Raw genomic sequence first — 20,942 nt, 5'->3', positions numbered from 1 at the left:
AGGCTCATTAAGTGATATATACAGAAAAACACTTGTATTAGCAGGGGATATGTTCCTGGACTGTCTGGAAACATGAAGTCACAGATCATAGTAAGCCTTATTGAAATGAACAACTTCCATTGGAAGTTACCATAGGTTCATGGTGTTTTCTTCAGGTATTTCTTTGGTCTGCCAGTAACCTCTGTGGTAACCTCTGGCAAAAGCAGACCATAGAACTACATGGATGACTTAGAAAATGTCCACAGAGAACATATTCTGCTGGATGCAGATAAGTGAAACCACAAGTACTGACCACATAGGTGCAGTGGTCATAATCTGTATGCAGCTTTACACTTTGACTTGTGTTGGGCAATGAACTAGCAGCCATCTCTGTAATTTCTGTTCTAAATCTGTGCCGTGTCACACTTTTGTTGTCCTGAAATCAGCACTGACCCTAACTTTTCATGCCAACAGCTTTGAGATCAGGATATTCAGACTTGCAGCTGCGCTCTAATTGAGCACCTTGGGTTATATTAACCAGGTCAAAGACTTTCTCCTGTCGGTTTATTTTTAAAGTAATCAGTGGATCCTGCAGAGTCTGGGAGCTGTTTGCCAAGTTTTTGCCAAACCTTACAAAGATTTTATGTGAGTTGCATACCACTTGAATTTACAGCTAATTGCTTTCACCTTTAAAGTTAGCAATCTTAACTGCTATGTTTTCTTTCCCATTGATGAGCTGAGGGCTGTGCAGTTTGTTTTCTCTTGGCATCAGTGCTTTTGTTTGACACCCAAAGAGTTTTTTTTTTTTTTGCGATTATCAAATAGAACTGTACTGGGTTTTGAAAAAAAATCCTCTGAGCCTCACAAAGTTGTTTTCCTTATTACATGTTCAGTATAACCAACATTGACTGCTCACTTGGTCTGTGTATCATCTAATAGTTAATAAATGACATCCAGGTTTTAAAAGTATGTTTGAAGTTCATCCTTCTGCATCAAAGCGAATTTTATCACATAACTTAATACAGCCACATATTAGTCCATATCTTCATGTTTCCATTGAACAGTTGATGACATAACATCATGGAACAAGTTGTTAATCCATACTGCTGGTAATATATATCTTGCCACCACACTATATTAATTAATTAACCAATTAATGTTTCTATTCCATACCAGCCATGGAGATTAATTGCTTTATTGATATAGGATACTGCATAGTGTATAAATCATTTATTATTTTTCTCCCAGAGTTCATTTTTGTTTTCTTGTTTTGTAGTCTGAAGTAAGATCTAATGGATAGTAACCATACTGTGAACTTACCATGCTTTTTCCTGTCAAGATTTATTCAGAGGATGTTTGCCATTGCCTTCCTTTGAGGCTGAAACAGTGTGATCACTTAATGGGCTTCTGGGGCTAAGGGGAGATGTGAACTATGGTCTCCACAGGTATAGTCCGATGCTCAAATTACTATACCACATTGGCTCTTTCACATTGAATACATAATTTAAATAAGAGGCTTACATTTTCAATCTCCATATGGATAGCGATTTGGTGGACCAGTAACTGTAAAAAATGTATTATGTTCAGACAAATAAAAACATAAATCATTATTTTCATTGGTGCACTGTTGAGGCAGAGAATAATTTTAAAAATCTATTCCATAGATGCAAGTTTTTGTCTCCATTCTTCATGTGACTCAAACTATCCTTGGTGTTGAGTGATGACCTACAATACGTATTATCTCCATGCATGGTTTTTTTTTGTTTGTTTCATGTACTGCCTGCAAACTTATTCTTGGCCATTCCTGACATGGATATTATTTAGGAGGCTCTATGCATTGCAGTGAGATTGAGTTTGCTGGCAGCACAAATCTGTAGGAGGTGGTTGATAATGTCAGAAAGGACCTTCTAACAAGCATTATATCCAATTTGTTCCTCATAATTTCTATGAAATAAAGTCACAATATTTGTGAGATTGGGATAGAAGGAGGAAAGCATTAAATCTCATATCATTTGGAAGAAAGCTCTGTCTCCAAGCATTTTTGTAATTTCAGAAGAGTTCAAGAAGGAAGGCTTTCCAGATCAAAGTAACCTACTATTGTTAGCACAGTGAATATTGCATCCTAGGTGAGAAAGAAGGTAAAGGAATAGTGGTGGTGCTTCTCATATTATTTTTAATATATTTTCACTCCCAAAGGATTCTCGATGCAGCTGAAGATAAAATATATACACTGTGTTTCAAAATTATGGATCTCTGAAAAAATGTTGCCAAGAATACACTGTAATAGGTGTGCCTTATCGTCACCATAGTTTGGAAATGATTTGAAAGCACAAACTAACAAAATAGATTCTGTGAGACTTATTCCCCAGGAAGCAGGTGTACACAGAAAAGAGGCATAGAATTTGGAAGAGAGGAACCAATGTGGCCAAAGAGGTTTCAATGTACTGATTTGAAGACTATAATCAAGAGGTTCTTCAGTCTTAAAACGGGAACATTGAACATGGTTCTCTGCCATGTTGACATCTGTTTAGTCAACACTGAGATGAATTGATTTGAGCCCAGATTCCACCTTTTCTTCTCTTAGGAAGCAACCATCATCTACAAAAGCCACGGTTTCTTTAGCTGTTTGGATACATTCTGTTTCTTCACTTACCAGCCATAATGAGCAGGCTTAGCAGACTAATAAAAACTACTCTAGTTGAAAAAAGACTGAAGAGAAGGAGGAGAAAAGGAAATGAAAAGTTATCTTGCTTTTCCCATGTGTCTGTTGTGTGCATTCTGGGACATTTCTCCTCCCTTCCTTCCCCCTCCATCGCAACTCCTCGTGCGGAGCTGGAAGCAGCTTCTCAAGATCTGCCAAGTTTCAAGGAGCATCTTGTCAGGAAGCATGGGGCCGCATTTGGAAAGTGAAGCATCAGAAACCATACTGAGATCAACACAGAACTTGGTGGCTTGGAGTAAAATATAGATTATTTACCCTGCAGTTTCCAGAGCAAAAAAGAGAAGACATGACCTTCTTGTAGCAACTCTGCTTGTGGTTAGTGTAAGACCTTGACACAGACTTCTTGTTGGAAAGAACAGACAGTAGTACAAATTGGATACAAAAGCACACAGATCTGAAAATACAGATGTACTACAGCCTACTATGCATATAATATGATGACTAGTAGTAGGTTAGAAAGATCTGAAAGCCCAAGATCTAGGTTACTCTTCCAGTTGTTCACCAAGATGTCTTAGCTTTGATTTTCTGTAACTAGCTTTTAAAACAGGATCTGATCCACCGATAATTCAAGGGGCTCAAGCTTCTTCCATCATTATAGTGACAAATAGTATTTCAGCATAACATATAAAAAAGTAAAGCTGTGTGGACTAGTTTTGTTCCACTTTCTGGAGGATCCATAGTGTGTGTTTGTTGCAGCAAATCAGGGCTGGATTATCAGTGATTCAAATGGTGCAGTTACTCCAGACCCTATAGAGCAGGCTGAGAGAAAAAGGTGTTGCTTGCTTTCCGGCCATCACTTCCTGAATGTCCTGATGCTTCTCTTGTCACCAGTAATTTACATGTTACTTGAACTGAAATTGCGTGGGATCAGGGTGTTGGTCTCTGCAGGCTGAAATGTTTTAGTGCTGTTCCCTCTTGTATATTGCATTTTGTTAATTATTTACTGGTGTCACCATTCCTAAAATAGCTCATACATGTGCGCAAAGGAGGTCCTGTTTTGCAACTGTTCCAGCATTAACTAGCCTGGAATGGTAGATACATTCATAATGACTGTGGCCACTTCTTGAGCTGTGTTTTATTCATAATGTCAAGTATATATTTACAGTTCATCTGATTGGAGACAAGAAATTGCAAAGAAGTGACAGTTTTTCATTATGCATTGGCATTTCACAAAAATGATTATGGGTGCTTGTCCAAAATCATGGCAATTGGTAAAAAAAAACCTGATGCATGTGTCAAATTATAAAACAACACAATGTTTATTCCAATCCAAGCCTTTGGTGATAATTTGAATGTTCAGATGAACTGTAATTGAGATGTATCTTGCTCTATTCTCTCTTTGAGGATTATTTACTCTCCAGTTTTTGAGAAAGATGGCAGATAACGTATTAACATAATACCAAATGAATTCTCAGATTGTTTAAAATAGTGGTATAGAAACTAATGAAACTGGAACATTGTTGCATTTGGGATCATCTGAAAGATGGTTGTTGTTCATTCGTTCAGTTGTTTCCGACTCTTTGTGACCTCATGGACCAGCCCACGTTAGAGCTCCCTGTCAGCCATCACCACCCCCAACTCGTTCAAGGTCAATCCAGTCACTTCAAGGATGCTATCCATCTGAAAGATAGAAGCATCATATTTCTACAAACCCAAATTTATTGGTTTACAACCCTGTACTCTTTTAGCTACAAGATTAGATGGCAGCGTTAGCAGTTTCATGCCTCAAATGAGTACTTTGGTCTAATACCAGGACTTTGAAAGCAAGAATCAGAACTGTAAAATGTATTGCTAGTCAGTGATAGGCTGCCATTGTTCTGGGTGTTTCTGGGTGTATGTGCAGTTTGGTCCTTTATAGATGTGTGCATTTCTATAAGAAATCAATGAAACCTACTTTTCAATAAAATTGATAAGATTTTGCTGCTAGAATTGTCATACTATGGGGTACAATATGGTATATACTGTATGTATATGTGTGTAAGTTTTTCTCATGTCAAAGACAGATTTTGGGGGGCAATATTATGGATTTTGACATGGCCTGTGGATAAACTGAGGGTCATTCTGTGGAGAAGGGGAAATGGGAGCACAGAGCCAACTACCGCGACCACCATTATTTTTTTACCAAGGCATTCAAAAAGGGCATAAGTGGCAATGAGGGGGAGAGGGTGGAGGAGCTTGGTCCCCTTTTTAAGGGTTTCCATAACAAATTAAAGTATCAAATTTCCCCATTTTTAAAGGTACAGTACTTGCATTGACCTGTTTCAAGTGACCCAGTTGATTTTCTGACTAAAATTTCTAGAGTTATACATTATATATAGATACCGATAAGCCCTGTGCTTTACCTTTCATTGGCAAATGTGTTTATTTTAAATTACCAACTCTGGCAATGCTGATGGAAGATGATGGGTGTTAGCATCCAAAGGAGATACTGCTTTTAGGAGAAACTGTCCTGGGAAATGTTGTAATTGGAAGAGGTGGGGTTGAGAAAAGTTAGTTTTCTTGTATGCATTGCAATATACTCCAGTGCCTAGAGTATTTGTGCCTAAACTAGATAAGGTCTATGTTTATATAAACCATACCTCTAAGGAGTATGTCTCTAAAGCTGTTGAACTTGTTCAGGAGAAATAGCATCCCTTAGAATCCATAGATAAAGGGATTCTTAAGAGGAATGCTGATGTTGATCTCACCTCTTCATGAGATTAGTGTTTGCAAACTTGGGAGCCCAGGTGGCCAAAATGGTGACTTCTGGTAATCTGCCTAGAAACAAATTTACAGATATAAGGCAAAAATCCTTCAGTCTTCTATACATTTAGGAGCAGAAGAGCCATGCTTGCATTTGTATCTTGGCTCCTTGGATTACTATTCATCTATCAGCATTTTGCTTGATCTAAAGCTGTCTTGATTTAACACAAAGAAGTCTGTGGGAGGTAGTTGATGTATGCACTGTGTCATGTAAAAATATATTAATATCCTAGTACAATTTCAAGGAAGTGAGCTTGCATTCTAACCCCATTTATTTCCTGGCTTTTTAGAATGTATTTTTCATACCTGAAAGCTCAGTATAAGATTATGTCTAGTTATGCAAAACAGTTGCATTGTAATGCATAACTTTCCTTTACTAATGTTGCTGGTTAATGACAGGTCAATGAATGATGAAGTAGCTGCTATGCTAACCAGCCATGTATTTCAGAGACCTGGTTGACTGAGGTGGTGGTGGGTGGTGGGATTAATCTCCCCTGGGAGCTGAGAGGTGGAGTTGATAGCTGAGTAGCTGGGACAGACTATGGATTTCGTTGCTTACTACTCATCAGTCTCCCTTACTAAACTAGCTAGCTAGGATGGTATCAGGGGTTGTGTTGGAGTCTCCATGGCTTCTGGTGCTAGGAGACTTCAACATTCATGTGAAGCTGCCCTGTCAGGAGTGACTCAATACTTCCTGTCCACCATGACAACCATGGATCAGTCCAAAGTAGTATCCGGCTTCACATGCTGCTGAACATATTCTAGATGCTGTGGTCAGTACAAGGGGTTGGGATGATGGTAAGGAGCTCTTTGTTGCATGAACTGATCAGTACTTGGTCATATTTCAACTTGCTGATGTTCTGCCTCAGGAGGCTTATGGATCAGAAAGAATTCCTAATAAGTTCTTGGAGATTTTTGTTCTGCATGGGCAGATGATTCCTATTGAAGCCCTGGTTTATGGGTAACTGACTAGGAGAGTGGACACAATAGCTTTGCAGCATCCTTCCTTATGAAGGAGAGCTAAACCAGTCCCCTGGTTTTTCAAGGAACTGGCAGCAATGAAATCAGTGGGATGAAGACTGGAGCAATAGTGGCAGAAAACTTCTGTTTACAGGCAATGGAGAGGCTAATAGAGTCCTCAAGAGTATATTTGCATATTTTTCACTCATGTTTATGTCTTGCCTGGGTAATGTTTTCACTTAGAATGCAGTTTGTGAGCTGAAATTATTTGACTGCTTTAATTTGTGCTTGTGTTAAGTTGGAATATGAATTGAGAAAGCAGGATTGAGATTGTGGTGCTTCCTTTGGTCATACTAAGAAACCCTTCCTTAATCCATCCCAAACAGTTGAAATTAGTCACGAGAGGGAAGTTTCAGATTCCCTCAGGGGGCTAAATAACTATGTAGGAGGGGTTGTGCATGACCCTTGGAGCCCATAGTTCTTTTCTGCGTGAGGATGGATCTTAGTGGTCTACCATTGCCTCTCACATGGATATTTTTTTCAAATTGGGAGAGTGAGATCATTGGCTCATTGAAGTGTGTATGTTGTGGTCCAAATGGGACAAATTCCAAATGTTTGGTCCTTATCCTGTTGTGTTATTTGAGTTGAAATTGGCAGAAATCTAGGGGTCTATGCTTGATACTTCAGCCCATCACTTGAGACTTGGAATCTGTAAACATGGTGGCTAAATTGTGCAGTACTAAAAGTGGCTGCCAGGTAGATTGGTAAAATTACTTTTGTGATTTGTCATTCTTGCCAGAAGGTGCAGTTTTATAATACAGGCACACTACTTCCAACTGTTAATATTGTAAGATAGGTTGAATCCTTTTTTTAAAAGAAACACCCTCACAAAGATGAAGCCACAGAAAAGACTGGGTGTGCAACTGAGAGGATGGAGTGGGAACTGCCCAAGAAAAGCAGCAGAGCCGAGAGTCCTCTGGTGTGGGGAACAGTTCGGTTGGCCTCTGCCATCTGAGGTAGCAGCTTCACTCTTTACTGTGGTCAGATTTTCTTCCTTTATGACTTCCTCCTTTAGAGATACCCCTGCTGTGGGAAGATGGAGAAGAGAAATCAGTATCTATCAGTATGTTCAGGAGAAGTGGTTAGATCATGTCAAAGAAAACTTTAATGCCAGAGTTCTCTTATTTCAAATAAACAAGTGTGTGTCTTGTCCTTTGAAGGAAGGCAGTAAAAATGTCCCAGTAGTTCTTAAACTGAACAAGCGAATCTTTTATTTTGGTTTATTTGTTAATCTTTGGGATGGGGAGAGAAGCCTTCATCTCTTTCCTGAAAATAAATTTTGTTAATTTGGCAACCATTCAAGACTTTCAGAAACATTTTACTGCCTTCAGCTGTCCTGCTTACTTGAACATCATGGCAAGATTTATGGGGATGGGAATTGAGAGAGATGAGCCATCAAGATGGATGCTGCATGTTTCCCACTGTCTTATTTGATAGGATTTGACACTGAAATAGCCAGAATTTTTTTCTAGCAGATCTCCTGGACATATTAGAGCTCACAACGTAATACAATACAAATCAAAGCACATTTAATATAAAATGCAAGACAAAAATCACATAAAGCATAATATCAACTAAAAATAAGATATAAATAAATATAAAGCATTAAAACATTTAAAACCAATTACAATTGCTTCCTGCTGCAGAATCTACAGGAAGCTCTTCTCAACATGAGGGTGCAGTGATATGTAGAAGGAGGAATCTTGGTCTGTCTTTGACATGGCTGTTAATAGGGAAAAGCTCCCAAGGTCCAGAACAAAGCCAGGTAACATTTTATGTTGCAAGAAAGGTAGTCCTGTAAAACAGAACTGCCAACTTTTGAAGTAATAAATGAGTTCAGCTCCCCTCTGGATGTCTTCAGAAGTAATTTTGGTTTGAGATAGAAAGCTGTGTGTGAAACATTTTAATGGTGTTGATGCTGGCAGAAAGCTAGAGATCTTTAGGCATTAGATTTCTGGAGGCCAGAGCAAACTGGAGCAGTATGTGGAAGACTTGAATAATTCACAGATGGGCTCCCATCCATTATTCCACTTCCTTGTCACATAATGCAACTGACTTTATTTTGTGACTTATAGACAGGATTCAAGTGATAAATAAGAGGAAGGCAGGACCAGAAAATCAAGTTGGAAAAAGGCCAGAAGACTATGCCTGAATCTCCTCTGACAAGTGCCAAATGAGGTTGCTGTTTTATTTGATGCCTGACTGACTGATTTATAACTTTTAGCCAAAGTCATTTATTTAGTTTTAATTGTATATGTAAATGTTTATATTTTTTATGGCATTGAATGTTTGCCTTGTTTATGTTACATTTGGAAGCTGGCCTGAGTCCCTTCAGGGAGAGAGGTGTGGGTTAGAAATAAAATTGTTGTTGTTGTTGTTGTTATTTTTTAGTTCCCTACATTTCAATAGCTGATAAGTGAAACCAAATAGTTACACTGGTGACCGATGGCTCCTATGTCATTGGGGAAGTGGATCTACTCTGGCTTTTAGACTAAACTGTAAAAGTACTGAATCTGTTTAACAGATAGTTTGGAAGGCTCTTCTAAAGTTTGGACTATTGGTTTTTTATTAAATATTATTATTACTACATTTTATTTGTTACCCACTTCTTCTCATGGCTGAAGATGGGGTACAACACAGTTAAAACACATTACCATAAAATGCATACCATCAAATGCATATATTAATATACATTGCCATCAAATACATATATTAAAATCCCTATTACAGAGATTTAAATACAATACAAATAGAATGTAAATTTAAAATGCATAGTTTAAAATTGACTAGGTAGGTCTGCCGGAAGAGAATTTAAAATTGTGTTTTAAATTTTGACAGCTTATTTAGCTGCCAGATCCCTTCCAGCAGGTCATTCCACAGACTAGGGACTAAAAGATTGAATTGATTATCTCTCTGTTGACATGGAAGTCACCAGCTACTACTGATCAGTTGTAAAATGAAATCAATGAAAAGGGATTTATTATCATTTAATATCAATATTATTTTAATCTTGCAGGTTTGATGCTCCATTTGTAGTCTTTCTAGCTTCAGGAAGGAATCTTTCCAGAACCCCGACATAAATTGTTGATATTCAGTAGAGAATTCGGTTCAGTGGTGGTGGTGGTTGTGTAACCCTATCACAAAAGCTTATTCAGAAGGAACTTGCTTTTGCTGTCTTCTGGGATAGAAAGAGCATGACTTGCTTGAGGTCCCCCAGAGTTTTTCTAGGGTCCAAGAAAGGATTTGAACTCTGGTGTCCAGTGTCATAACCCAGTGCTCAAACCACTGTGTCACACTGGCTGCAAGCAAATTTTCATTCTGAAATACATTGCTTAGAATATCATTGCCACTCCTACAGATGGGTGACATTGCTACATGTTTGGCAATATCATTTCTGTTGATGAATAATTGAAGCACATGAAAAGTTTTGCTAGAGACCGTGAATGCCTTCTCTTGCTGAATGTAGCTCAGTCCTTTTGCTTAAGAAGTTATGGCAACTACAAGAATTATTTAATGGCAACTTTTGTGCCTTGTGACAGCATTTTACTCAGTGTGGTCCTGACTGTGTGGATCATCCTGCATCTCAAACAAAGCTTGGGAATTTTACCTTTCTTTTGAACTGTAACTCCCCAGAGTCTTAGGGGGTCCTGGAAGCTGTACAGTACGACCCCCATATTTGTGGAACTGTTATCCATGGTTCCGTTTATCCATGTGTGACACAATATGTCATCTCCAGACATTTTCTAAGCCATCCAGTGCAATTCTGTAGTATTCCTGAACCAGAATTTCTTTATTTTGATAAGGTTCACTATTATCTATGGCTTTGATCCCCTGCAGATAGGCGGGTGGGGGTGGTCATATTGTAGTTCAAAAAGTAACATTTCTAAGGTCTGCTTTAAACCTAGTTAATGTGTGATCTTTTCTAATGCCATGATTTGTACATGCTGTTCACTTTCTAAAATGTTAGCTGCGTCTGATATAAACAAAGCTCTTAGGAAAGCATTTTGAATCTGATACAAAGAGGAAAGGAACAGGTGGACATTCCCGGAGATGGGAAAGGGATGAGGTTAGAACAGGATATTTCTGTCACAAGAAACAGTGATGCATCCGCAGATGGCGAGGTGAGCTGGTTCCCTAGTCTTGTTGTGCGGCCCCTTGCACCCCCCCCCCCACCTCCACTCTCCTCAGGAGAGTGATTGAACAAAGCTGCTTACAGCCGAGTCCAAGGAAACTGATCAAGGACTCCTAAGAAGCAGCACTCATGTCACATGATTCAGATGCAAGGGCACTTTAGGAAATGAATAGATTATGGGTGATAAATAAAATATGTGAATAATGCCACTACCACCCCCACAAATCACCTTAATTATGTTGGTGGACGATCTTAAGGTATTTTGATTTTTCCTTTCAGTGTGACTTTATAATTGAGTCTCCTGTCTCTTTAAGATAATTCCCTGTTAAGATCAGGGAGGGATTTGTGTTTCCTTCTGATGCTTGACAATAATTACCAGTATGTCTGGAATGTGGCACACATAAAAATATAATAAACCTCTGTGTGGGTGGCAGTAGGGTTCCTTCTGTGACTTGGGAAGTTATCTGTGCTTCAGGGGAAATGGTAACCTTCCTTTACAACTTGTAAAGTCATTTTTCTCAAGCTCTTTCTGATTCTACAAGCTGTCAGCAACTTCCCTGCTGTAAACCCCGGCTAAATGGCATCCCTTGTGTCTTTAACAGAACGAGGAGAAGCGGAATCTTGCTTTAGGAGGCCATGTCGGATTTGACAGTCTTCCCGATCAGCTTGTCAGCAAGTCTGTGGCACAAGGCTTCAGCTTCAACATCCTCTGCGTGGGTAAGTAGCATGTTTACTGTGAAGGAGGAGTGCCTGGGAATAAAAACACAGAAACGTACTTGTCAGAAGGGAGTAGGAGGCCTGTAGCTCATTGGAAGAAGAGCTGCTCTGTGCACAGAACATCTTATGCTCAGGCACTTCCATCTGAAAGGAGCAGGTAGCAAAACATGGGGAAGAAAACTGCCTGAGATCCTGGAGAATCAAAGTATGCCATCCCTGTGGCTGGAAATTCTGAGGGTTATAGTCAATAGACTAAATCCAGTTGCTAATCCTAACTAGACCTAAATTCGTGGATTGTACATAGCATCTATGCTCATGTGTAATTCAGCCTTATGTATAAATCAAGGGCAGATTTGGGGACCAAAACTGGATTTTGATATGACTTGTGGATTAGTCAAAGGTCATTTCGCAGATGGGGAATGCACTGATTCCGCCTCAAGCATCAGCCATCCCTGTCTACCACCATTGCCATTCCCCCACCAAGGTTTTCAAAAGGCAGAAATGGTAGCATGGCAGAGAGAATAGGTGGGCTCAATGCTACTTTTAGGTTGTACTGGGATGGACTAAGCCCTTGCTTTTCATGCTCTAGGCAGACAAAGGAATGGTTCATTTTTAAAAAAGTTAAGGTGCATGAATCAATTCAGGATTTTAGAGTTGATTTTTCAACTAAAATGTCTAGACTTATACATGAAAATATAGGCTATGTGTTGCTCTATCTTTCAGCAATAGAGCTGCTCTAGTTGGATCTAGCAATTGGATTTAAACTCCAAAAAGTAACTTTTCTAACTTCTCTATAACCAATTAGGCATGTTGACTAGGAGTAAAGGATTTCACCATGTTCCTCAGCACTTCTTTTCAAATTTTGCATTTTGGTGTCTCCTGCTGGTGTGCTCAGAAGGGCTGAGATGCCAGGAACTGAAATCTTTAAAATGTGACCTGCAACATAATCTCTCAAGGGTGGAGCTGAAACTTCATCATGCAGTATTAATCTCAGTTTTTTTTTTCCTAGGGAGTGGGGAAACCCATTTGGAAAGGTGCCCTTGAGTGATATCATCTAACTTGCTCTGTGCCATCTTTATATTTTTGTGGTAAAGGCATGGTTGTTTGTTGTTGCTGTTTCTTGAGAAGTCGCTTATGCATGTAGGCCATGATTTGAGCATCCCTTACCGAAATACTCTGAAATCCAAAAGTGTTCACATGGGTGACTGAGATTGTGTCACCTTTGCTTTCCAGTGGCTCAGTATATACAAACTTTAATTCATCCACAAAATGATTTCAGAATATTCTAAAAAATTACCTTCAAGCTATGTGAGTAAAATGTACATAAAAGATAAATGAATTACATGTTTAGACTTGGTTTCATCTCCAAGATATCTCATTTATGTGCATATATGAAAATGGAGGTATTCCAAAATCTGGGCGGGGGCCCCCAAATCCAAAACACTTCTGGTCGCAAGCATTTCAGATAAGAAATACTCAACCTGTACAAAATGCATCATACAAAGCTAAAGGTATAATTAAACTCAATAAGATTATAAGCTGTAAAATCAGAACTATTAAAAATAATGACAAAGATAAACAGCATGGTACACAAAAGGCTTTTTCACTTTAATCGTCAATCCTCAAGATCCCACTGAACTGAGATTTCTAGAGAGAAGACCTTCCATCATGATTTTATGGTCATCTGCTGTGAGGCTGACCAGAGAAGTGCATTGGGAACCTAGAGACTCCCAGAAAGTTGTTCTCTCTTCAAATCTCTAGGGCATGGGTCCTCAAACTTTTTAAGCAGAGGGCCCGGTCACAGTCCCCCAAACTGTTGGAGGCCCGGATTATAATTTGGAAAAAAAACATGAATGAATTGCTATGCACACTTCAAAACAATACAATAATTAAAATGAAGAAAAAAAATACCAAATATAAACTTATTAGTATTTCAATGGGAAGTGTGGGTCTGCTTTTGGCTGATGAGATAGGATTGTTGTTGTTGTTGTTGTTGTTGTTGTTGTGTGCTTTCAAGTCGTTTCAGACTTAGGTTGACTCTGAGCGAGGGCTGGGTATATCACCTTGGAGGGCCGTATCCGGTCCCAGGCCTTAGTTTGAGGACCCCTGCTCTAGGGGCTCCACTATGACTGGAGGGTGTGAACTAGAGTCACACTGAAGGACTTAGAGATTCCCTAGAGATAACATTGTCCTTTATTTGTTACTAGAATATCAACAAACAGTTACTATGTCTTTTCTACATCTATATGTTTATGTCCTACTGTAGCTTCTTGTGAAAGGGAACAAATAAAGATCTCTTACCAGATTATTTCAAGCCCTTTTGAGATCTGTGAAATATGTATGTCATTTTCCAGTGTGGGCCAAATGTAGCTTTTGCAACTGCCCAGTAAATTTTGTGGTGGTTGTGAGACTAGCCACAGTTAAGCCATGTTCACATGCAAAACTGATTCTGTCTAATTACAAAAGGGAAAAAATGCTTCTACTCTTGCCTTGGAGGGGAAGTAGCCTATGAGTACAAGGTCCATCTACGTTGTGAGAAACCACATCATTATGGCTGCACCCAAATGCTGCTAGCAAGTTGAAGTTTCTCCTCCCTTTCTTGTATTGTGGTATCACCATGGGGCCACGATTACTAGGAGCAGAAATGACATCATGGTGCTGACAACACCACAACATGGATAAGTAAGACTAAACTTTTTGCAAGAGGAGAAACAATGTAATGATATGAGTAGCTGTTTTTAAGGAAGCGAGGGAGCTGTCTCATTGTCAGGTCAGCCTATTTGTTAATTTAGCCCAGGCTCCACTCATCCACCCTGGGAACCTCTGGGGGCCATGGCTTATCTCATAAATACAAAAACAAAAGTGGCCAATTTTCCATTTGTGTAGAATTGGTTTTATGGGTAGAGGATCTGAGAACAAAACAAGACATGGGAAGGTCTTATTTCTCTCCTTTCCAGCAGGATTAACAATTCCTCTTTTTCAGCTAAAACAATTTTGGGTGGGAGAGGAGTATCCGAAGCACTTGTAAAGGGTCTTGGAGGTCTCAAAAATGTACTCCTCAAACACAGACTGCATATGGTTCCTAAGCTCTCTGTTCACAATTTTTGAGTTATGCAATTATATTGATTCCAATATAATGTCTGTTTTTCAAGGTCATGGATATCTCCTGATAACTAACTGAAGATACTTAAGTTCTTAAGTTGTGTAGTCTGTGACTCAGCTATGACTCCTTTTTGTGCTTTTGATCATGTTGAATAATTGTCCAAAATAGCTTTACTTTCCCCTGGTTTAAAGAAAGACAGGGAAGGTGAATTATTAGAAAGTGTGTATAGCAAATGATTGTTGATCTGATTTTTTTCAGTTTCTAGAAACCTACCTTAACACAAAAGAACTTCAGTTGAGCTGTAAAACATCTTCAAACTACAGTTATGGTTTAATGTTATGCATTACTGGAGATACTGAACACAGGGTAGTGCGAGTTGCTCTTTTGAGCACATATGTGTGTCCCTCTGGGTGTTCTGTCTTCTTTCCTCTTCGTATGTTGAGAGATACACCTCTCAGTACTTCATGATTTCACATGGAACATTATTGCTATGTTTGTATAATTGCTATCATGTTGGAACAATTTGCTAGCGGCAATGAGACTTCAGTCCTTTGATTTATTTTTTACCCAGAAACACATCAGTGCATATGATCTTTGTTTTATTGGCAAGGAAAGAGATTCTGGCTTCAGGGCAAACCAATCTACAAGGCCAAATATTGCTTTTATTTGCAGATTTAGCTAAGACAAAAAATTCCATAGATTCCATTTGTTCTTTTTATAAACTAGTCACCCAATATGGAAAGTATCAAAAAAGGCTTGACATCAGAGCTTTTAAAAAATATATCAATTAATGTGATTTTATGGTATCTGTTTTTATTTTGAAATTTACCAGTAGCTGCTGCATTTCCAACCTTCAGCTTATACTCGAGTCGATCTGTTTTCCCAGTATTTTTGTGGTAAAATTAGGGTGCCTCCACTTATATTCGAGTCGGCTTATACTCAAGTATATACGGTAATCGCATATTAGACTTGCAGAACATAGATATGGATGGAGAGTGCATTCATAGCAATTCTATTGAAAATCCTGTGTCCTATCTGGATAACGGCTGTGATAAATGTGCTTGAGAACCACTGCCCTAGAAAATGAAAACAGCTTGACCTTAGAACTCATAAGAATTTGGGATCTCTGCCTCTGTTCTGCATTCAACACAAATTAATATAGTAGATGATGTCAGTTTTGAAAGGAAGAGCTAGCAATGAGTGCTGAGGCAGCGTTGTGGGTGGGGAGAAAGGATTAAAGCTAAAGACTATAAATCAAAAGAAATGTATGAATAATCTTTCTACTGCTTGGAACATCTTGAAAGAATTTCAGTTATTACTTGGCTTGGTCCAGCTTTGAAAGCTTTTTGTTAGCTCATATTTCAAAATATACCCATACTATTGTAGTACTATTTCACAAGCTTGGGTAGCTGCCAGCCATAGCTAGGAGTGAAATATTCCCTGGTTCTGTTCCCATTTGCACTGCCAACTTTGCCAGCAGTACTTCCTTGCATCATCAAGTGCCAACCTGGGTGTTTCTGGTGCTCAATCCTCTGTTGAAATGTATTAGTTTTCTATTTCACAACAATTCCTGATGTCTCAAGGGATAGATTCTTGTTTTGAACAACAGTTTGAGTATTGGAAGTGTTCTCTCTGTTAAACTTATGCATATATTTGCTTTGGTTACCAGAGGGAAGAATCCCTTTCTTTTATTCTAATGCCTTGGTATACACTAAGATTGGGCAGACCTTTGTCTTACTGGTCTTCACATCTTGCAGCTGTTTCAAGTTTTACAGTGAGAAGAGCAAAACCAGCCTGCAGATAGTTAAAAGTGCAGAGGACTGAACTTCTCTGCAGAACACTGGACCTCAAAACTGAAAATGTTTATAACAGTGAAAGGATACTGCTGTGTGCTATTAAAATAAAGGAAGTGGGAAAGGAATAGGATACAGCATTTACATTTGACAGAGAGTGAAGAATTGCATATACAGATGTTTGTGTTGTTCATGTCAGTGTTTGACAAAAAGTAATAGGAAAATCTATGAGAGTGCCTTTAATTCTTACCACTCTGTGGGCATGCTTTCCTTCAGAATCTCCACAAATTGTTATAGGAAACAGTATCGATTTCTTCTGTTATTCTTACATTTCTTAGGTGAAACTGGCATTGGAAAATCCACACTGATGAACACACTCTTTAACACGACATTTGAAACTGAAGAAGCCAGTCATTTTGAGCACACAGTTCGCTTGCGGCCACGGACTTATGATCTGCAGGAAAGCAACGTTCATCTGAAGCTGACTATTGTAGATGCTGTGGGGTTTGGCGATCAGATAAATAAAGATGAAAGGCAAGTCACTTTCCTGTTTGGTGCAGAAGAAACATGCTGGGCGTATAAAGTGACATAGTTCTACTTGGAATACACTGGGCTTAGCTTTCATAGTGCCTAGGATCGGCTGCTTGTAACATTTCTTATGTCTCAAAAATAAGAATGAAACAGGAACAGGAAACTCATGTCTCTACCTACACACAGTCAGGTTCAGTCATACTTCAGGCGTATCCATACTGTCCAGTTAAAGCAGTTTGATATTACTTTAAATGCCATTGCTCTGTCCTACAGAATCCTGGGAGTCCTGCTTTGATGGGGAAGTGTTGTAGTTTAGGGGAGAGGGCGAGAGCTGCCTAGAAGAAAATTCTAAGTGCTTCATCAGACTAAGGTTGGGTAACCTACGCAGTGTGCTAAGTTGTATGCCCCAGAATTAAGTCATATAACAAACCATCAATCAGTTTATGAACAGTTTATTTAAAAAAGTTGGGCCCAAATCTTTTGTTTTGAGGCCAAAGGGGAATTTAGGAGGATATGGCTTGAAGTTCTGCTTCTTCAACTGTTCCATCCATCCACACTTTCTTCTTCCCATATCCCAGTAACAGTAAGCTGATCGTTCTTTTGCCCAAGATGGTGGCTGGCGTGCCTCTTATAACAGGAAGAAAATCTAGAAGATGCTAGTGATATTAATCCACTACAGGAGCCCATTCACATAACACAGTTAGAGTGCTGTGATGCCACTTTAAACTGCAGTGGTGGATTGTGGAATCCTGCAGTGGTGGATTGTGGTGGATTGTGGTGGATTGTGGAATCCTGGCATTTTTGATTAGGCTTCTAAATGCCCCTCCCCCTTAAATTGCCCAAAAATATGATCAGAGCTTATTTATTTTTTTGGACTACAACTCCCAAAATCTCCCAGCCAACACAGGTGCTGAACTTGATGATCCATAATCCAATCCAGCAGATCTTCTATTACTTTCTTAAGAGAATGATAAATAACGTATTTTTCATGCTTACTTTCTATTCTTTTATTTCATGCAACTTCCCCTCCCACAACTTTTGTTCTTAGAAACAAGCTGCCAAAACTAGTTGAGTTAATAGTTTAATGGCAGAAGGTGCTTGCTCATGAGAAGGCCAAGAGGACAATTTACAACTCATAGCAGCTATTTTCTGCTTTGCCCTTCCTTTGGCTATACTTAACCAATTCAAACAGTACTTGTCCATGGTTCAAATTTTGTAATCACGCAAGTTAGGGCTAAATGTGTTTGCAATAAGAGGTCTTTATTGTGTTAATAGTGTTCTTTTGAATACCAAATTCATATTTAGATTTCAAAGAATATTGGATACATAACTTTTCAGTCCCTTGGCATACATGTTTTCGTTCAAACTCATATATCTCAGATTAGCAGGATACCTCACATTGAAGCTGAGCCAAAGTATAACTGGTCAGAGATCAAAGCAACAATAACAAAGCCGAGATTGGCTTAAACCCACCAATCTCAGTCTAAAGACCACACACTATTAATTGTCCAAATAGGTTTCGATTAACACATCGGAGAACAATGTGAAGAAAATAATTTGAAACCCGTATTATTGTAGAATCTCATTTGGTCCTCTTTTATTGTTTGTCCTTCTGAACGGAAATGAACTACTCCAGTGTTTATCATTGTTTATTTAGCTTGGAGAACTGAAATCAGAGTAATGATTTGATAGCCATCTTTAAATATCTAGAAGGCTGAAGGGGACTCAGGGTGGTTAACAACTAATGTGGAATATTGAGGGAGTTTGTTTTGTGCTGCTCAAGAGACTAGAAAACAAATTGACAGGTTTAAATTACAAGAAGAGAGACTCCAACTAAAGGCTTTCTTGTCCATAAAAGCTATGCTACAGAGGCAGAGACTGGCCTAGAAAGTAATAGAGCACTCTCCTTCATTAGAGATACTTAAAGCTGGTGCTAGATGGCCACGTCTTAAATTGGAGGGCTGTGGATTCCTGCATTGATGATGCATTGGACTAAATGGCCCATTGAATCATTCCCAACTCTATAATTCTGGGATTAGCAGGATTACTTTAGTTTGTTTGTATCTTAGGGCTTCATTCTCCCAGCCTTGGCTTGTTTGGCTTGAGAAGCTAGATCCATTTATAAGCAGTGAAACTGTTAAGGAGAAGCAATGGTTTCTTTTACAGTGCCTTGGTTAGACAGTTCTGTTGATCTGTTAGAAAAAAATAATAATGGAAGGGCAGGGCTGGAGACAGCATTACACTCCCACTCCCATGACCAGTGGTTGGTGATAGCTATAGTTCAACAATATCAGGAAAGCCAATGGTCCCCCCCCCCCCCCCCAATAGCAGAGTAAAATCTATCTTAGGACCAGTCAAAATGTTAGAGGGTTTTTAAGGCCTTTCATACACTTTATCAAAATGGATGCTAACCAGTGAATGCTTGAAGAATGAGGCAGAAAAAATATTTTATTTTACTCATAGTAAAAAAGGGAACTTACTGATAAGAAAATATAGCCTAGCGATTCTTCATGGTGTTTCAGAGCATATTTATTTTTCATTCCTTGCTCTTTCCATCACCCTCCTCCCTTTTGAAAAACCTGTGCTGCCTGGAGAAGATGTCTACAAAATCTTGTAAAGATCAAATCTTTGACTTTGATCAAAACTGCACGCTCAATTCTCAAGGGAGCTAATTTTGGAAATCTCCAAAAAATATCCCCAACTTCTATTCTGTATAGATTTTGTTAGTGCTGCCTTTTGAAAGATATTGGTAAATGTGAAAAGAAAAACAAAACATAAGTTTTTAAATTTTTTTTCATCATCCTCTTCTTACTACTTATATTTTGAACCTAGCCTTGGCCCAGAGAGCCAGGAATAACATTTTGTCTGGCCATTCTTCTTACCGGTAATTACTCCTTCAGCATCAAAACACCATAAGTGAAAATGCCTCACTAGTCTCAGTTAACGGTACCATTCAAGTTGCTAATGGAATTCGTTTTTAGTTACAGGCCCATAGTGGAATACATTGATACGCAGTTTGAAAATTATTTACAAGAAGAGCTGAAGATTCGGCGCTCCCTGTTCAATTATCATGATACAAGGATCCATGTCTGCCTTTACTTTATCACTCCAACTGGCCACTCATTGAAGTCTTTGGATTTGGTAACCATGAAGAACCTGGATAGTAAGGTATGTATGTGAGTGTTCGCACTCCCTGTACATGTTGGCTTTCTGTTAACATATGTGTTTAGCACAAAGAGAGAGTTTTTATTTTGGACTACTACAGTTCCGGAATCCAGCTGTGAAGGGGACTCAGGGTGGTTAACAACTAATGTTGGTAAATATTTGCCATAAAAACTAGACCGAGCAAAATTTAAATACATATTTCTATTTCCTTTTATTTCTCGCCTAAGATGGTGAAATTTAGCCTTTATTCAGCAGCCTGTATAGTACTTTTCTCCCAATTCATTAAAACAATTTTGACTGATTTCTGATCTAGTTTAATAGTATAGAATTCATTGGTTGCTAATGGTATTTTCTGTCAGTGGGATGATGATTTATACTGAGTTTTTATCTGAATGTTAAAGGAGCTGTCCAATATTCTGGACCTCATCCCCCAAAAAAGTTAAACACCTTGGATAACTCTTTAAGACAAAAATCAGGAATTAATTGGCAGTACAGAATAAGTGCACATCTTTGGTGCTCCCAGGGATGTTTAGAAAAAGCCAGTCCATTAGGGCAGAGGTTGGGTGCAGAACCTTTTGCTTTCTTATGGTTTTGGACAACAGTTGTTCATCGTTGTCCTTGCCTAGCATGTCTGGTGGAAGTCGTAGGCCTAAACTTGTACAGGCCAAAGATTCCCCAGCCTTGAGTGAAGGAAAGGAAGTCCTTTCTTTAACAGCTGAATACAAAACTGGCGAAAAGACGATTCATGCAGTACATTGGCCTGTGTGCAGTGCTGCTATTTTTATGCAGCAGCTACTGTGAGAAATTGTTCTTTTAGGGTGCATCTAAGGCAACAGCCATTTGCAACAGTGGTTACTAAACAGAACTTCTCTTAGGAACATAGATAATTGTTTCCTTACAGTGTGTGTTCATTGAACCTAGCTGATAATTGACTGCTTGATTTATTGCATGACAGTGCAGAGAGAAAAAGCAAGTCTTCTGAAATTCGTGCTGCGTAGGAGAAGGTTGAGGCAGACAGCAAAGGTCATTAACGACACA

At 38.9% G+C, this 20,942-nt stretch overlaps 1 protein-coding gene across 6 annotated transcripts in view; it reads left to right on the top strand.

The window, feature by feature from the left end:
- The window catches only part of SEPTIN8 (septin 8), an 86,678-nt gene that overhangs the window by 28,638 nt on the left and 37,098 nt on the right, over positions 1-20,942 (top strand). For 4 of the 6 annotated variants that reach the window (XM_060765215.2, XM_060765213.2, XM_060765218.2 and 1 more), the window contains 3 exons: positions 11,198-11,312; positions 16,547-16,742; positions 19,721-19,907. In XM_060765215.2, coding sequence (XP_060621198.1) covers positions 11,198-11,312; positions 16,547-16,742; positions 19,721-19,907 — 498 coding nt within the window. Of the gene's footprint in view, positions 1-10,959; positions 11,079-11,197; positions 11,313-16,546; positions 16,743-19,720; positions 19,908-20,942 lie in introns of those variants that run through there. The other 2 variants (XM_060765217.2, XM_060765214.2) reach the window with 2 other exon arrangements.

This window comes from Anolis sagrei, chromosome 2 (assembly GCF_037176765.1).
Source record: "Anolis sagrei isolate rAnoSag1 chromosome 2, rAnoSag1.mat, whole genome shotgun sequence".
Lineage (NCBI taxonomy): Eukaryota > Metazoa > Chordata > Lepidosauria > Squamata > Dactyloidae > Anolis > Anolis sagrei.
Note: the sequence above shows the minus strand (reverse complement) of the source record. Positions and strands in the feature narration are given on the sequence as shown.